Genomic DNA, 20,069 nt, shown 5'->3' with positions numbered 1-20,069 from the left:
ACGTCAAGCGTAAACAATATCGGGTACGGGTAGGACATATGAATACGTCCTTGAAATATATGTTTATTAAATCGTAGTCATACAGGAGAAAGTGACCAAGTGCATTGTCTTACAAAAACGTGATCATTGACTATTTGATATCTTACTAGCTTAATATTGTCCTGAAAAAAATCCCAAAGGATTTTAAACTTGGAAGTATAATATATTGACTTGTTAAAAATGACTAACTGCATTGATTTTTATTTTCTTGCCAAGCAAAAGTGACTTAAATGGCCCTCCTGGACATTTAACGTTTTGTTAGTTAGTCACTGTCTCCTGTACGACTACGATATTATATATATGGACATATATTCTTCGGACAACAAAGGTATTAGTCACCCATACATGTCTCGGCATGAATTTAAGACACGGAGTGAATCAGTATTCGCGCCCGTTACAAGTTGCGTAATTGGACAGTGGACCGCCCGGTTAACAGGTTAAATTTAGCCGCTTCATTACACAATTATAATCGAACTGACGAATGAATAGAAGCTTACGAAATTGAAGTCCTCCTGCACGGGCTGCGAGGAGAAGAGTCCGCTCAGGTCCCGGTAGAGCGCGACGGCGTGCGCGGGCGGGTGGGCAGGCGCGTGGTGGCGCAGCAAGGCCAGGCGGGCCGCGCCCCGCGGGCCCTCGCGCAGGGCCAGCACCAGTGTGCGCCCGCCCGGGCACAGCACGCACAGGTACGGGTCTGCGCACTGCGCCTCCAGCGCGCCCCCGTCTAGCGTCATGTGCTGCACCTGCTGGCTGCCTGGAAGAGGGATCACTAACTTAGCGCTTGGCACTGCACACGCGTAAACCTTTATACTGTAAATTATTATTGTATCTCTTGTATGTAATGTATATAATCTAATAATTAAACAAAAAAAAAACAAATGTTAATAAAGAATTAAAATAAAAAATTGTATTAACATGTTAGTATTTCGGCTCAACCATGCCTAAAGAGCCGTAATACATACAGTAAATGTATCTATGAAATAAATAAATAAATAAAAATATTACTCCTACAGTACTACGGCTGTCCAAACTCAAAACACAGTAAGGGACATTTTTTTGTAGTACCTACGTTTTTTTTGCATTTTTGGACTAATTAGAATCAGCTTAGTCCAAAAATGCAAAAAAACGCAGGGGAAGGGGAAACTAATTAGAATCAGCTTAGTCCAAAAATGCAAAAAAATTGTACTACAAAAAAAATATCCCTTACTGTGTTTTAAGTTTGGACAGCCGACTATAGACAGTACTGTAATTTTGTCTTTGTGTAATTACAAATTAGTACATTTTGACATCTCCAGGGCTCCGATGTATAGGAGAATGCAAGCTTAGTGGTGTACACTATGATTACCCGAGGTATGGTGCAGACTGCACATAGCGCACATGCGTATTGGGCCTACAGTGCGCTCTAGACCAGGGGTCGGCAACCTCTTGGACCGAAAGGGCCTAACGCGAGTAGCAAAACGGTATAGAAATTTTTGAGGAGCCAGTTTTTTAATTTATTAATTTTTTAATTTAATTGAATTTATCGAATGTTTAAAGGAACCTACAAGTATTTTTTAAGTACCGAGCATGAGAATTTGTAGTTGTCTATAGTATAAATTGGTATGTTTATTATCAAACGAGCCTTTCATTGGCATATTGGACATAAAGGTATGAAACTAATGCGGTTTTTCAAAGGTTGTTTTCTTAGAAAAATGCAAGGAAAAACGCACACACGGAAATTGACATATCGCTCACTCTTTTTAAGAACGTCATAAATCAAAAAACTTGATTTTTCAGGAGAACGTTTTTAAAGTTAAAAAATATAATACAATGTATTAAAAATAAATATCAAGCCACTTATTGAACTTATTTCTGTGCAGATCTTATTGGGTAAAACCTGAAGGTTTTTTCTCCATTTGTAAAATATTTAGTATATTATATATAATTAAACAATACCTTTTCTTCAAAATGCAAAAAACAACACTTTCTGCACTGCAGCGGGTAAACATTAAGTAAAAAATATGCCTCTTTTGCTAGGATATAGTACATTTTCTGGGCATTCCGAAACTTGACAATTTTTGATTTATGACGTTCTTGAAAGGAGTGAGCGACATATACGTACAGGTTTGAAGGAGAATTATTACCTTTTATAAGTCTTATACCGGTCGTAGTAACTTGTACTATGTACTTGTTGTTCCCCAGATTCCCAGCGAATATCGTCGAAGCCTGCGTCATGAACCCCGAATTATCTACTTCGTTGATTTCCTGCCCAGTTTGCAGTATCTAGAAAGGAGAGATGTTAGAATATTGTTGATTTTTATTAAAAAATACACATGATGCGATTGGCCGATGCTCATACCATAGTGGAGTCTTCCTGGGAGAGCAGCATGTAGGAGTGAGCTCCGTCCTCAGCGGGCGGATTGACAGTCGCGCCTGCGTCCGATTGGCCGGGCAGCTCACCAATCACAGTCCACATGTCAATGCACCCTGAAAAATCAAATGCGATCAGGCAATCTTCGTCATTCCGATATTCCACTTAAGTACTGTCATATCTTGAACAGCACTAGATAGAAAATACCAGAGACCAAAAAAAATATATTCTAGAGGTAGGTGCTCACACAAATCGGCTTTAAAAATTTGTTTCACATGTCCAACCATCTCAACACATCTTTTGTTGTAAAATGTATAAATAAATTATAAAAATCTGGCTTTTTTATATTTTTCACTTAATCTTTAATCACTTAATCCTGTATTAAAATCTATGAACACTACTCTTTATTGTTACTTTTATATATCGTGGGTATACTGGCAAAAATCTTTAACTGAATTATACTTTTTTAATTAATGTTTTACTTAGTAAATACCACTATTTCTTAAAATCTACTGTGACACGTGTTTCGATGCATTCCGCATCATACGGTGTTTGAAAATGATGCGGAATGCATCGAAACACGTGTCACAGTAGATTTTAAGAAATAGTGGTATTTACTGAGTAAAACATTAATTAAAAATGGATAGATTTTACCACAAAGTGACTGCCGAATCAATTAATGTATTATACCTGTTTGAATAAACCCTGTTATTTATAGCTTTTATCTTGAGTAAAATACCCAGTATTAAACTGAAAGTTGAATTACTTTTAAAACCACATATTATGACATTTCAAACTACATACTTAGTATATTTTGCCAGTTTAAAGAACGTTGAAAACTTTATAATATGCATCATTAAGTCAAAATTGCATATTTTCAACGCTTTTTATCAGTACATCCACAATATATTATATTGTAAAAGGCACTTGTGCCGCATAAATACATGAATAGAATAATTTAAATAAATTATTATTATTATTATGGGAACGTAAATAGAGGAGGAATAAATAGTAAAGGTTGAAAAGAAGAATAGCAGCGGTGGCTAGATTCTCACTGACCTGGCAGCTGGAAGGTGGTGACCACCTGCGGCCGCACGCTCCGGCGCAGCACGCAGAGCGCGCCGTTCTTGCCGAAGCCCGAGGTGGTGACCAGCTCCACGCCGCCGCCCACGCCCGCCTCCTGGAAGGCCGGCTCGCCCATGGACACGTCGCCGATGGGGCCGATGTTCAGCAAGCTGTCGCACACCTGGGGAGGGATGAAATCATTGCACTTTGTAACTACCGTCACACACCTAGAGAGAGATGAAACTATTACATTTTATAACTGGTGGAATTCGATTGCAACTCGGTCAAATTAGGTGAATTTTTAATAATTATAATAATAATAACAGATCTTTATTCCAGCTTGACTAAGTGGTGGGTGCAATACTTAGTCAGCCATATAGTTTTACAACATTTGTTTATATAATGAAATTAAAATTACAATAATATACAAATAAAAATAAAGAAAAGAAACGGCAAAAGAAAAAAAAGAAAGAATAAAGTAAATTTTTTGGAGAGATGTAGTAGATGAAGATTAGCTCGCTGGCTGGACATGCGGCAGCACTGAGCTTCAGTGCCGCCACATGTCCAGCCCCCATCTGTGCTCCACAAGCCGCTTTATGATGAGGTTGGAGCTCTCCATCAGCCTCTCCCGGAACCAGATAAACAATTAAAGCCGAAACATTGCTCTTAGACACTATTAGTTTGAGCTTAGAAATCAAAAGTTCACTCTTAGATACTGATAGTTTGAACTTAGAAACTGATAGTTCGCTTTTAGATATTCGTAGATTGAACATAGAAATAGTTAGTTTGCTCTTAGACACTAACTAACTAAACATCATGCCGCATCTCCGCAGGGATAGGCAGAGAGAATAGAAAGCTCAACACTCTGTCCAGGCAAAAAATCTTTATTTCTTCTATATTCATGGATCTTCTCATACATACCAACCGATTATTCCTGATATATTATTATCATATCAGGAATATCATATTATGATATTATATGTATATAAGTATATCTTCCTCCTAAACACTGGTAGTTTTAACTAACAGTTTGCTCATAGATATTGATAGTTTTATTTATTGTTTCGGCATCAACTTTGTGGTAAGACATGTTACAATGATTAAAGAAAACACTTCGTTTTTTACCACTTGAGTTTTATTATAGACTACATGTTTCAGAAGTTAAACTTCCATCATTCAGTTATTATACAGACCTGAATGATGGAAGCTTAACTTCTGAAACGTGTAGTCTATAATAAAACTCAAGTGGTAAAAAACAAAGTGTTTTCTTTAATCATTGATAGTTTTAACTAAGAAACCGTGTTTGCTCTTAGGCACTGATAGTTTGTGCTTAAAAATGGATGATTTGTTTGTAGGAATTAGTAGCTAATATTTATTTCAGAAATTTCTAGTATCATTGTAACTTAATATATACAATGCTTATGTCTTAAAAGTGCAATAGAAACTGAATATCTTCAATATTCAATTTGTATTGTACTAGTAAAATAAAATATGAAATCGATATATTTGTGTACATTATAAGGACAACATTTTGAGTGTGTCCAAATACTTGTTCACAAAATCTGGATTATCTCCAATTACAGGAGTTATTTTCATATTATTTTTTTAATTTTTATTAATAAAAAGCTTCTTTAGATCCCACCAATAGATGTCTCTAGTGAAGTTCTAGTGATTCAAGAACAAGGTTTCTAAATTGGTTCATATATATAGAACTTCCAAGAATTTGAGTAGTGTGGTTGTCAATAATGGGTAGAATTGGTGAATGTTACACGTGTGTAAAGTGATCACTTAAACCAGCCGATGACGGTCGTCAGCCCCGTAAATACCCAGACTTCCATATTCTTCTTCATCTTTGATGAGATGTTAAAAAATAATACATAATAAGGACTAAGATGTTTCCCTTTTTAAATAAATAATTATTAAAAATTCTGTAAATAAGACGCACTTTTTTTGTTAATATTTTTTTTATATTTGTCCGCCTCCTTGATGCATTGGTCAGCGTGTTTAGCTACCGTGCCGGAGGTCCCGGGTTCGATTCCCAGGGGGGGTGAAAATAAATATTAGTGATTTTGCACTGTAATATTTATTTAATATAACCCTGGACTGGTTCCTGAAGCGCAAGAGTGATCACCTTGACTTCATATAAGTAATGATCGAGATAACACTGTTTCAATTTGATGCAGTGCCCTACGCACCATTGGGTGCGGATAAGGGTTATAAGTAAGTAAGTAATAATAATATATTATTTTGAGAAATAAAAAGACTTTGTGTTTTGATCCACTCACATTTTTATTAACCAACTAGTTTCGGCAATAACCTGTTGCCCTCTTCAGGGTTTAATTTATGACGAAACATATATATAAAAAAGAAACAGTGTACAAGTTATTGGGTTTCGATAAGGATAGGGGTGGGGATAATGGTGTTTTAAGAAGGGGTAAGAGCAAGGAAGGGGATAACTGTGTTTAGGTTGGGTTTGATTTTTCACTGTAATATTTATTCAATATTACCCTGGACTGGTACCTGAAGCGGAGGGCTAATATCCTTTCCATCATGTGTAAACGATCAAGATAACACTGCGTTTATATGACATTGGGTTTTATTATTATTATTAATGATTTTATGGGAAAAATATTAAAAATATCAAAACACAAAGTCTTTTTATTTCTCAAAATAATATATCAATATGATCCACAAAGTTAATGCTTTCAATATTCAAAACATAATAATAATATTTTTTCTGTTCCTACCTCAAACATGTACGTTGTGAGTTCGGTTGAGGTCCGCCTGTCGGAGCCGTAGACCTCCAGCTCATCTTTGTCTCTTATTTCCTGGACATCGGTGGCCATACAGTCACTCAGGGATTCCAGTCTGCGCTTCTTGGCAGTCGAAGCCGATTCTGCAAACAAAAGCAATAGTAAATATTGGCACTGATCAAATTGATAGCAAATCTACAAACATACAGTGGAACCTCTCTTCTCCTCTCTTGGGGGTTGGACATAGCAAAATATCGTTCTGAACATTTTTAATTTGTTGCCGACGGATGTTAGAGGTCAAAATAAAATATGGAACAAAGGCAAAATAAAGGAATGGGTAAATGATCAAGAGTCAATTTTATGAAAAATTGTAAAAATTTTATATTCTTATTTTTTTTTCTCTTTTTTGTGTCTATATTACGTTAAAATCGTTAAAAACAATAAAAATGTATTAAAAAAGAACTCCACCGGCAAGACACACAAGGTGGCTTGGTGGGTCTCTGCAAAAAAAAGGTGTAAATATGTATAAATTGTGATTTAAATAAATGTATACAAATTTAAAAATTAAAAAAAAAAAACGAGCATAATTCGTTACAGAATCTTACTCGTTAAGCTAAACATTTTTTTTACAACATTTTGAGTGTGTCCAAATACTTGTTCACAAAATCTGGATTATCTCATCAATTACAGGAGTCATTTTCATATCATTTTTTGACATCTCATCAAAGATGAAGCAGAATATAGAATAATAACATAAATTTTCTGCTTAGTAAAAAGCTTCTTTACATCTCACCAATAGATGTCTCTAGTAAAGTTCTAGTGATTCAAGAACAAGGTTTCTAAATTCGTTCATATACATAGAACTTCCAAGAATTTGAGAAGTGTGGTTGTCAATACTGGGTAGAATTGGTGAATGTTACATGTGTGTAAAGTGATCACTTAAACCAGCCTATGACGGTCGTCAGCCCCGTAAATGCCCAGATTTCCATATTCTGCTTCATCTTTGATGAGATGTCAAAAAATAATACTGTTGAACATTAGGAGATAAAAAATCTAAATGTTATAAGAAATTTCGCCGTTAAGGGAACTAATTTTTCTAATTTTTATTTGCTAGTTATGTGAATTACTCATTATGAGAGGTTCCACTGTAGTAAAATAAAAGTCACCTTCGGTAGTCAGATCGATGGTGGCAGTAGGCCTCTCCACTTGGAGAACAGTGTGGCGTTCCTTCTCCGTGAACCTCAAAAGGAGTGAATTACCGAGACGCGAACCCAGGAACATGAAACTGTCTTCGCAGATGCACATCTGGAATTTAAAATTTAGTTTATTATAACCATCATAACCCTTTCCGGTGCCCCAAAATTAAAAAAAAATCTAGGTAGACAGTTACATAACAATTGGAAAAATGTTTTGTCCTCTACTCCACATACTGTTGTAATAGATACGAGTGACAAAAATGTAAGCTTGGAATTTAAATAAATAATACTTATGATGAAAAAAACGTCGAATAACATCCGAAATGGGACCTAAGAGGAAAAAATCGATGTCGAATGAGATTCGACATTGGACCAGTAAGGGTTGACAAAGACAGAAAAGGGTGGTTTTTTTTAGAATTGAAATAGACTAGATCTAAGATTTTTGTATGATATTCTACTAAATTATTGAATGTATTAGAATCAGGTTTGCGGTTACTTGTGATTAGATGCTAAGGGTTGGCGGCAGACTGTCAGAGTATAATATTAGGATTGAGGTTGATGATAAAACCGCCCGACAACAATGTGTTAATACAATAAATAAATTGAACAAGCCTTGCATTATAAGCGGAAACGTAATACATATTATCGTCCATATTTCAATGAAACTAAGGATTAAACCGAAGTGCCTTACGTAAAGTGCTCCAGCTACATTTTTGTCAATTTTGAGATATTTGGTGTACGTTGTCAACTGACCGTTATCTAAAAATATAAATAAATAAAAAATATATATAAAATAAATTACGCCTAGTTATCAGGTGTATAAAACACTATCTACATCGAATTTTCGAAATGAACTGAACTCCTAAAACGCTAACTACTTAATTTTGACAAAGCATAAAATTTTAAAAGTATTTAATACATTATTTTATATGTTTTTTAATGTATAATACTTAGAATTTCAGATAAAACCGTTAATTAATAAAGAAAAATATGTTGAAAAAATCTTCTAAGCTCTCTCCTGTAAAGTAACAGATTTGCAGATGGAGTACTTTACGTAGGGGCCGTTGAAATAATAAACAAAACATTTGTTTTTTACCACTTGAGTTATATATTTTATTTTTTATGACTAGTTTAACAAACTACAGATGCTTCCATCTATGAGTTTGAATATAAACTGTTTATAAGTTATATTATATTCAAACCGGTAGATAGAAGCATCTGTAGCTTCCAAAACTTGTTAAAAATAAAATATAATACTCAAGTGGTAAAACACAAGTGTTTTATTTATAATTTAATCATATCTTACAAAAAAAATAGCGAAACAATAATAAAATTGAAAGCTGTCCCACCGCATGCCCAGATCTGATACAGAAGCATCTAGGCTTCCCGACAGATCTGCTCTTGCTAAGCAATTTTTTGTTTGAACTAAGTTGCGAAATTTATTGATAATGTGAAACAATATAAAAATTGTATCCCGATTTTACTGTAACAAATAACAGAACTAAGGACAATGTTAATCGACACGCTCATCAAGAAAATAAGAGGTCAGCAATAATTACGCATGTAGTCAGGACACTGGCGGCCGCCTTGTCGAGGTGGAAGGCTCGGATACTCCTGACGGAGTCGGCAAGCAGCGTCAGCAGGTAGAGCTGCCCGCTGCGAAGGGACAACACCAGCTTCTGAGGACCAAGGGTGCTCACGCACACACCCTCCAGTGAAAGGCAAACACCCTCTTGTATTTCTGAAACAGCCAATTCGGGCAATCGGAGTGAATTTCATTATTCTTCTTCTTATTGTAGGCCCTGCAGCCTGTTTTTAAGAGGGATTAGCCTCCTGCGATGTTGATTCCCAGCTATCGACCCATCTCTTTGGTGGTCTGCCCAAGAGTCGTCTACCATGGGGTTGGCCGTACAGTGCGATGTGGGGGAGTCTGGATGGTTTCATTCTCCTCACATGCGCATACCATTGTCTCCTTCGTTGCCTTCCCCACCTAACGACATCTTCGATCTCGCATATTTCCCTGATCCCGGCGTTTCTTATTCTATCTCGAAGACTTCCCTCCGTCCTTTGAATTTAATTCAAAGGAGGTATTTTTAATTTAAGTTATACTTAATTAATATATACCACTATTTCTTTAAATCTATTGTGTCAAGTGGTTCGATGCATTCCGCATGATTTTTAAACACGAAAGTAACCGTAAAAAACTAAGTAAAACTTTTTAATAGATTTATATTATCCACTGACACTTCGTGATGGAATTGCATTTTTAATTTATTATTAGATTAAAACCAATATTTTTAGCTTTTCCACTTTTTTATTTGACCAGCGACCGGGTTTCGTCGTTACCGACATCATCAGACTGGTGAGAGGCTTTACAAATTTGTATGTTATATATAAAAGAAGGCAGGAGTTGATAACCATGATTTGATATAATTTTATGAGAAATTAATTTAATTTTAGTGAATTTAAGTATTGTATGATATTTTAAATATTTTTTTTATAAAGGTTTTTTGTATTGAAAGCACGATTTTATATAAAGTTAAAATAGATTTGTATTTTTTGTAAATGAATTTAAATTATGTAACGAGGTATCAGGAAATGCTGGTTGACGGCTCCTTCCACTAAGCTGTGGTTGTCCGGGGGGAGTCCGAAGTTCTCTGAAATGTAAATTTCCCGGCAGTCATTTCTTATCGACAAGACATTAAGGCATCTATTGTTTCTTTTCTAATGGGTAAAGTAAGGGAGAATGAATGTGTGTTACTTGATCATTTAATATGTCTTTATTATGACAATTTTTTAATCTATTTATTTCCAAAATTTCGAGCCTATCTAATTTTTTACCTTTACTACATTTGTGTAAGATTTTTACATTAAAATTTTTATCGAAATCATGATTTGACTCTATCAAGTGGTTTGCAAAAGTGGAGTTTTCTTTTTTATTTCTCCAACTTTGGACATGTTCGTTTATTCTTATTTTAAACGATCGTCCTGTTTGCCCCACGTATTCAGCACTGCATGATCCACAACTTAATAAATATGAGCCTGAATTTGTTTCTTTTTCCCTTTTATCTTTATTATTAATTAGTATCTTCCCCAGATTTGAATTATTATAAAAGGCTATGGAACATTCATCTTTGTTCGCTAGTTTTCCGATTCTGTTGCTACTATCCCCTATAAAAGATAATTTAGCCCATTTTTTAACTACTTTTGAAGTCTCTGTAATGAGAGCTTTATTTAATTGAGATGTTGCAAGTCTCTTTTGTTTTTTCCTAATTAATTGATCAATTAAACCACATTCATAACCGTTATTGGAGGCTATCGTCTTTATGATATTAAGTTCAGAGTTGTAATTATCATTATTTAATGGGACATACAACAGCCTATGAATTAAACTATGAAATACAGCGAGTTTATGGGAAATATGATGCTTAGATTTGTTATGAATGATTCATAACAAATCTAAGCATCATATTTCCCATAAACTCGCTGTATTTCATAGTTTAATTCATAGGCTGTTGTATGTCCCATTAAATAATGATAATTACAACTCTGAACTTAATATCATAAAGACGATAGCCTCCAATAACGGTTATGAATGTGGTTTAATTGATCAATTAATTAGGAAAAAACAAAAGAGACTTGCAACATCTCAATTAAATAAAGCTCTCATTACAGAGACTTCAAAAGTAGTTAAAAAATGGGCTAAATTATCTTTTATAGGGGATAGTAGCAACAGAATCGGAAAACTAGCGAACAAAGATGAATGTTCCATAGCCTTTTATAATAATTCAAATCTGGGGAAGATACTAATTAATAATAAAGATAAAAGGGAAAAAGAAACAAATTCAGGCTCATATTTATTAAGTTGTGGATCATGCAGTGCTGAATACGTGGGGCAAACAGGACGATCGTTTAAAATAAGAATAAACGAACATGTCCAAAGTTGGAGAAATAAAAAAGAAAACTCCACTTTTGCAAACCACTTGATAGAGTCAAATCATGATTTCGATAAAAATTTTAATGTAAAAATCTTACACAAATGTAGTAAAGGTAAAAAATTAGATAGGCTCGAAATTTTGGAAATAAATAGATTAAAAAATTGTCATAATAAAGACATATTAAATGATCAAGTAACACACATTCATTCTCCCTTACTTTACCCATTAGAAAAGAAACAATAGATGCCTTAATGTCTTGTCGATAAGAAATGACTGCCGGGAAATTTACATTTCAGAGAACTTCGGACTCCCCCCGGACAACCACAGCTTAGTGGAAGGAGCCGTCAACCAGCATTTCCTGATACCTCGTTACATAATTTAAATTCATTTACAAAAAATACAAATCTATTTTAACTTTATATAAAATCGTGCTTTCAATACAAAAAACCTTTATAAAAAAAATATTTAAAATATCATACAATACTTAAATTCACTAAAATTAAATTAATTTCTCATAAAATTATATCAAATCATGGTTATCAACTCCTGCCTTCTTTTATATATAACATACAAATTTGTAAAGCCTCTCACCAGTCTGATGATGTCGGTAACGACGAAACCCGGTCGCTGGTCAAATAAAAAAGTGGAAAAGCTAAAAATATTGGTTTTAATCTAATAATAAATTAAGTAAAACTTAAATTAAATATGCATAGATTTGACCACAAAGTGACTGCTGAATCAATTAATAAAACAAAAGAGGGATGTTTAATTTTCATAAATACTAGAAATAAAAACCGGTCTATTGGAGCTAAAATTATGATTTTTAATTGAGAAAGAATAAATTAATAAAGCGTTAAATTTGTTTTGAGTGTTCAATTTGAAAACATTTCTATACAAAATCTAACAGATGAAACGAGTGAAGGTAAAATTATTATTTCCATAGATGTTAATGTGGGTAAAATTATATATTTTAGTGATGCAGTATAAATATATGTATTTTAAAAATGGCTCTAGCCGCATCGTCATTATTTAACAAACTTCCTACACAAAAATAAAATAAGATGTAAAAATTGCGGAAATAATCAAGATATTTTGAAAAATAATATATAACAAAAAAAAAATAGGTTAAAATTGTACTCAAAATATTTTTTTCACTGCCAAAAGATTTACATAAACAGCACATTAATTGTAAATATATTTTTTCGATACAAAAAAAAACAAAAACTATACACAAACCTAATTTAGTATATGTATGTAAATAAAATACCTTAGCACATATTTTATTAAATATTGCCGACCATCACAATTGTGACAGTCGGTAAGGCACATCGCACAAATCTACCACCAGACGTCGCACGCGTCTCACAGGGCAAAACAAGAGATGTCAGATGAAAAAAGATGGTGTTTGGTGAAAGTGTGATATTATATGTGAATTATAGAAGATTGTTATAGAATAAACTTTTTATTGTCGTTTCTTTAATTACAAAGCAACACATTGTTTATTTTATTATTTCATACCCACTTGATTAAAAAGCAAAATATTACCACTTTATATGTAAACTAGATACACAAAAATGTTTTTGTTCATGTGAAATTACTTACTCAGAGGAAAATTCGTGGAGTGATTAGCCATTGAATTAAGCGATACCCCGTATGGAGGAATAGATTGATTTAGGTAGATTATCGAGTTCACCGCCAATATCAAGCATCCACCTTAAAGAAAAAGAAACAAAGAATATTTACATGTCCAGTAATTAAGAACCAAATTAAAAATAAAAATAAATATAAAAAAAGAGAAACAGATTATATTAAATTATCTTATAAAATACAATGTTATTTTTTGTGAAGCGCATTTTACTACCTGTCTGTGCTGCCTTTACAAAGCCTGCATTGCTCCTATTCTCTTATACGGCTGTGACACATGGCACGTTACAAGAGCCCAGAGCAGCCGTGTACTTAGCTTTAAGAATAGGTGTTTGCGAAGAATTTTGTGAGGGATGAAAATAATGCGTAGGACGTAGCAAACCTTGGTCACAACTGTCTTTGAGAAAAGGGGATTTAGTTGTCTAAGCTATGTACTTTGCATGCCTCCCGAGAGCCACCATCAAGCTTGCCCCTTTTACAAGGCAGGGAAAAGAGACTGGAGGCAGTTAATGAACTCCATATGAATGAATGTAAGCAGATATGGTTAAGAAGAAGGATTTTGTTCAGTCATCAGGTTATACAAGGTGTCTATATGGTGCTTGACTGGAGGCCTAGAACAGGATGCAGAAGCGTGTGTAGGCCCCAGGCAAGACAGTCCAATTACATTAAAAAAGTGGCAGGCCTGTACTGGAAGATAGTCGCATCCTACAGAGAACTGTGGAAGTCCAAGAGGGAGGCCTTTGTCCAATACTGGACACAAGAAGAAGGCTGAAGTAAGTAAGGCGAGCAGATACAACGCTCCAATATGTGTTTTGAAAAGGCCTTACCTAGTGGTCGCTGTATAGCGACGGCTCCGACACAATCAAAGGGTAATCCTGATACAGCCCAGATCACCGGGTGTACTCTCGCTTGCAAATTCAAACTCACTCCCAGCATGGCACAAGTATCCAATCTCACAGCTGTGCGCCTGAAAAAATCAAACATGTTTCACAGTCAATATATCGTAGTCATACAGGAGAAAGTGACAAAGTGCATTATTTTACAAAAACGTGATCATTGACTATTTGATATCTTACTAGCTAAATATTGCCGTGAAAAAAATCCCAAAGGATTTTAAACTTAGAAGTATAATATATTGACTTGTTAAAAATGACTAACTGCATGGATGTTTATTTTCTTGCCAAGCAAAAGTGACTTTCATGGAACTCCTGAACATTTTATGATTTGTTAGTTGGTCACTTTCTCTTGTACGACTACGATATGTGGAATGGACAAATTGCGGCTCCTTTAAATACCTAGGATCAATTACACAGGGTTGGAGGGAGCAGATGTATCGCACAGAATAAGTGTGGGGTAGATGAAATTCCAATCCGTAACGGGAGTTCTTTACGATCCAAATTAAATGGAAAAGTCTACCTATCAATTTTCCCTGCACTTCTATACGGCTTCGAATGCTGGACGATGTATAGCACCTTCTCTAGGCAACTAGAATCCGTTAAAATGCGAATGCTTAAATGGTCAGCGGGAGTGTCTCTTAGAGACAAAATAAAGAGTTCACGCATTCGTGGAAGCCAGTGCGTAACAGACATAAATAGCAAGGTAGAGGAAAGACAATTGAGATGGTATGGGCATATAGGACGCAGAGAACTCGAGCATGTCGTAAACCAGGCAATAGCAATGGATCTTCCTCGAAAGATATCTAGAGGAAGACCAGAAACTTCATGGATGCCGCAAAGAGAGAATATGGTTCGAAGACATGGCCTAGGTGATGTTGTTCATGACAGAAGGACTTACAACCTGAGGACAAGGAGAGCTGATCCCACCAGCAACAAAGACGATAAGTTAAGATGTAGCCAGGAAGAATATTTGCGGACCGCTGGCGACAGGATTCGATAATAGTGTACATATAGTTAAGACCTTAACTAAGAGATTGGTACATAATATTCATATAAACAAATTCAATATGTAATTCTTTATTTTCTGACTTTGAAATGAGGCAGAGGCAGAAAATAAAAAAACACCCTTCCCGTCCTTAAGCATCAATCGACCGAACAGGTAGAAATACATTTCCCGTCCATAGTGTATTAAGCAGAGACTCTTTTCATTTGTACGTGAGGTCCGAATCCTGGATTATATTTACATACTTTAGAAATGTTCGAAAAGTTTATTTTCAATTTATTTTAGCTAGTAACTTGACCATTTAATTTCTTTACAACATTTTTTATGTGTCCAAATACTTGTTCACATACCTAGATTATCTCCAATTTTTTACTTCATTTTTGACATCTCAACCTTGTCAATTATGATTTTTTTTTTCGATTTTCCAGATTTTCATTATCCGGACTACCTTCATTCCCAATTAGTCCAGATAATCAAGGTTCTACTGTATTATAAAGGAAATACTCACCCAGGGAAAGTCTTGACTGGTTCATACAGAAGCAGCAATGTGGGTTCATAGTAACCATGAAGGAACTGCACATCGACTATATTGTCTATCTTTTCATCCAACTCTTTTAGTACGATTACATAGGAAGCCATCACAGGAGCCTTGGCGGAAACAAGCTGAGGCTACAAGAATATATTACAAACATTGTGTTAGTTTAAATGATCTGTTAAAGTGGGATAAATATTTGAAAAAAAAAATTTAATACTAAAATCGTTGAGATAATATTTTACAATAACAAAATGCAACGCCAACCAATTCCAATTAAACTACAAATATTTGAGTTAAAGGAGCTTTGAATATTACGTGATAAAGCTGTATAACCTGCTGCTATTTTCCAAAAATTCATTAAATAATGAAACTATGTATAAAACAGCTATTCATATTGCATAATGGAGGTGGGTAGATTTGAAATATTTATAGGTTTGGCGCTTATTTTGTAGAACTCCATTTTAATTTATGTATTAAATGTTAAATCGAACACTGATTTTTTGAGTCTACTAAGTCGTATTTTATTGCTAAAAAAATAAAATGAAAAAAAAACACATAAAAATCAATTTTGTGACAACTGTTTCGCCTAGTTATAGCATTTTTAAACTAATGTTAATGTATAGACTCAAAAAATCAGTGTTTGATTTAACATTTAATACATACACATGAAATAGATCGCGTAATTCGACCGTGCCATACATGAATAGAAAAATTACTAATCATGATAGGAAAATTACTAATCAAATAATTTTATAAAAAAGTATTGTAAAATTTATCAGGGAAACCCAGTGAGGACAGATTATAGTAAATTTGAAATTGTAAATATGTGTATGATGAAAAAAATAAAATAAAATAAACTACATGTTTACTCACAGTCTTGGTGTCTAAAGGTTTGGATTCCAATGGGTCCCCGTCTTCAGTGTTGGCCTCTCTACGCAGCGGAATCACCGCCAAACGTCTTCCGTACAGCAACATGACAAAACATCTGTTCTCCGGATCCACCCTTATCCACGGGATATGATTGTGACTTGTCCATCCCCCCTGTTGACAAATAAATATGAAATAAGCGAGAAGAATAAAAAGAAAGGATGAACGCTGTTGAAATATTTATTGTAACTGCAGACAGTTGGTAGAATTCCATATTGAATTGTTGGGTTACATTTCCAAAATTAAACAAGGTTTATTTGGTTGAATTCTACATTTGTTTATGTATATTTTAATACGTGACGCGTTTCGTCTTCTTAGGACATTATCAAACACTGACTATATTATTTACAAAATGTCCTTAAATACTAACAATAATTGCTATTATTAGGTCTAGGAGTACATATATATAATGGTGGGTATTTCCACATTACCCACTGAAAATAAACCTTGTTTAAATTTGTATATATTACCCAACAAGCTGTTGAAATACTCCCTTTGACATCACACAAGTAAAATGCTGTGTGTAAAACAGAAAAATAATCTGAAGTATGGTCTTAGTGTTTAAATACAACCACAGATGGCAGTACAATTGCCATTTAGAAATAAATGTCACTGGGCATCAGTTATAAGCTTGGCCGTTCATGTACTCTTTTGAGAAAAGTTTTGTTTCGACAGCCATGTACGGCCGTACTCGCGGACAGGTTACATGCATAAAGTGATCACTTAAATCATGTAATATTTTTCTTGGTTCTATTCCAACTCTTCGCCTTTATAGTCTGTTGGGGTCAGCTTTCCTCATCCTCAGGTTGTAGGTCCTTCTATCATATACGTCTTAACTATAGGTAAGTAATTATCAAATCTCATCGCCAGCGGTCCGCAGCCATACGAATGTGTTGATAGTGTTGTGTTGTGTAGTGCAGGTCAAATCTCTGTATTACGAACTTCACGGCACCAATTTTTTTTTCGCTCTAGTGAAAATTCATTACACTGGATGTATATGATATGACACATTTTAAATTTATATTATCGCTATATTATACCCACTCTTATTAGAATATTAAAATTAGTTATTACTGTTACACTACACCCGATCTTCCGGCCAGTGATCAATACCTACATACTACAACACAACAGAAATTAAACTATGATTTTCAAACTGTGAGAATTTATTGGAAAAAAGAAATTTATAAGCAATAAAAGAAAAGTGAACTAAAAAGCAAGTTAAAAAAATCGGTTTTTAATTTTTGATAAAAAAAAATTGGAAATATTCATTTGGACTTCTCAATGTTTTAAAATGAATAGTAACATCATTTCAAAACTTTGAAAAAAAAACCGTTATTCTGAGATCGCCTTCGCTACATTGAATTTTGGTTCAGTACATTTTATATGGAAACTTTCCAGGGACGAATTGCAGATTCGTTATACTGGAAATTTTGTTAATTCGGTATTCGCTACAAAGAGATTTGACCTGTGTAATGTCAGGAGGCTTACAAGGCTCCGACGCGCGAATAATATACCTTCATGTCGTCCTCCTCGAAGTAGTGCAGGCTGAGCGTGGCCAGGCTGTGCGTGGAGGGCTCGTACTGCAGCACGGCCAGCTTGGCCTCCTTGAAGGAGACCAGCAGCAGGTCGCGCCCCGTGCCGTGCACGCTCACGCTCTGCAGGCACATGATGGAGCCCCACAGCGTGTAGTTAGCCAGGCACTCCAGCCTCATCTTGGGCGGGTTGCCATCTGCGAAAAACACAGTTTATTTACAACATTTTGAGTGTGTTCAAATACTTTCTGCGCCAACCTCATTTCTCAAGGCCAGAAAATAACGAATTACATATTTAATGTTTTTATATGAATATTATGTACCAATCTCTTTGTTAAGGTCTTAACTTCTTTTTTTGTCTCAAACCTGTGGATTGGTCTGCAGCAATATATAACATCTATGATGGTCGTCAGCCCCATAAATGCCCAGACATCCATATTCTTCTTCATCTTTGATGAGATGTCAAAAAATAATAGTTTATTTATTTATTTAATACACATTGCATTTTAACCCTATGACTGATTTTTCTCAGTCTTCCTCTGCTCCTTTCTCTAACTACATTCAACCCATAAATTTGTTTTACTATCCTTTCCTCACTCATTCGATTCACATGCCCAAACCATCTCAACACACCTATCTTAATTTTATCGATAATGCTTATTTCGGGCTTGCATTCTTTCCTTATATCACCATTTGAATATATACCATATAACGTTTTGCCGCACATTCGTCTGAGAGGATGCATTATTTGAAACTATTTTATAAAAAGAAATAAACAACAGGATGAAATCAAGTCGGGTAGTGGTCCCGTGATTGGTGTCGCAGACTTGAGTCAGAATTTTCGAATTTTTACTGAACTTTTAAAAACAAGTAGTAAAACTTGGGTTAAAAATATCCTTTCTTTTTTCACTCAGGGTGAATTTAAACACCATCTTTGCCTGCTAATGATAAATGAGTTCCAGCTTCATGGCCTTCGTTCGTAACTCAAGGTTTGACTCCATCTCATAGAAACTATAAATAAAATTAATACCTGTCAGTTTCTCCTTGATATCTGTATCTGGTACCAGACGAAACACTTTTAATATGTTCGCTCCCGCGGTAACGACACATTTTTCATCCGAATTGAAGAAACAGCAGCTTACTGAATGCTCTATCCCCGTGGCGGGGTGATTTTGACGACAAATAGAAAACATTTTGAACCGAAATTGACGTACGCAATATTGTTTGGAAAATTAACCTAAAAGCAAGCCGGCGTTTTTAACGCAATTATAAGAGATATTGACACGCGTAGACGTAAACAATCACATGTATCGGTTAAATTGATGATTATGGGTATGCCATATTATCAAAAACATTTTGTACACAAAGTTCAAAGTAAATTTATAAACTAAATTGTTTTATATTACTAGATTCGGTCAAACTGACAGTTTACAAACAGACAAAAACTGAAAAACAGCGCTACATAACCATAGACACGCATCTTTTATGAACTAAACCACTGTTTACCACTGGCTAGTTAGTCTGTGCCATAATCTTTGTCTGTGCCACTGGCCGAGTCGGCGGAAAGTTAGCTTATTTGTTTTTATTTATATATTGAAATAATCTACCATTTACATCCGAATTTATTAAATTATTTGGCTTTTATTCTCATGTTACTTTTTATGTGACAGAAGTCTGGGAACTATTTATCTAAATTTATTGGTCAGTAAATCAGGAGGTAAATAAGTTTTGCTGACATCCCATAGGTGGCAGCATGAGTATCGTATTTAATTTTAATTTTCTAGTTTTCGAGAGATAGGCTTTCCCCGGTTTTCAAACAAAATCCCGGTGTCCACGCTGATTTAATTCCGTGTAAAAATTAAATTTGATTATAGATGACAAAAAAAGTTTAAAAATTAACTGTGAAGGATTGCATTACATACTTTGTCATTATTTCACTGTACTGTACACTGGCATTCGGGTGTGTTTCGGTTGAGCAAATCACTTCTAGGGTCCTGAGAAACACTTTTGCTAGTATGTAATTAAAACTATCAAAAGATAAAGATAGAGAAAGGAGAGTGAATGGTGCACTGAAATCAGTTATAGCAAATAAAAACCTTTCCCCGAAAGCTAAACAGGCAGTGCACAACGGAGTCTTGGTTCCAACCCTAATGTATGAAAGTAAAACATGGAGTTGGCAAAAGAAGGATGA

The 20,069-nt window shown here is 34.7% G+C and overlaps 1 protein-coding gene across 1 annotated transcript in view; it reads right to left on the bottom strand.

Moving 5' to 3' along the window:
- The window catches only part of Cpsf160 (cleavage and polyadenylation specificity factor subunit 1), a 37,233-nt gene extending 17,902 nt beyond the window's left edge, over window positions 1–19,331 (bottom strand). Inside the window, exons 1-13 of the mRNA XM_088272562.1 lie at window positions 18,909–19,331; window positions 17,861–18,075; window positions 16,290–16,457; window positions 15,390–15,550; window positions 13,810–13,949; window positions 12,941–13,051; window positions 8,960–9,141; window positions 7,371–7,509; window positions 6,199–6,347; window positions 3,446–3,632; window positions 2,375–2,502; window positions 2,160–2,298; window positions 537–790 (exon numbers count right to left, since the gene is read on the bottom strand). Coding sequence (XP_088128688.1) covers window positions 537–790; window positions 2,160–2,298; window positions 2,375–2,502; window positions 3,446–3,632; window positions 6,199–6,347; window positions 7,371–7,509; window positions 8,960–9,141; window positions 12,941–13,051; window positions 13,810–13,949; window positions 15,390–15,550; window positions 16,290–16,457; window positions 17,861–18,075; window positions 18,909–19,071 — 2,136 coding nt within the window. The 5' untranslated portion in view covers window positions 19,072–19,331. The remainder of the gene's footprint in view (window positions 1–536; window positions 791–2,159; window positions 2,299–2,374; window positions 2,503–3,445; window positions 3,633–6,198; window positions 6,348–7,370; window positions 7,510–8,959; window positions 9,142–12,940; window positions 13,052–13,809; window positions 13,950–15,389; window positions 15,551–16,289; window positions 16,458–17,860; window positions 18,076–18,908) is intronic.
- Between the last annotated feature and the right edge of the window lie 738 nt (window positions 19,332–20,069).

Source organism: Brachycentrus maculatus, unplaced genomic scaffold, assembly GCF_059751285.1.
Source record: "Brachycentrus maculatus isolate JH-2025_06_01 unplaced genomic scaffold, ASM5975128v1 h1tg000509l, whole genome shotgun sequence".
In the NCBI taxonomy this organism is placed as follows: Eukaryota; Metazoa; Arthropoda; class Insecta; order Trichoptera; family Brachycentridae; genus Brachycentrus; species Brachycentrus maculatus.
Note: the sequence above shows the minus strand (reverse complement) of the source record. Positions and strands in the feature narration are given on the sequence as shown.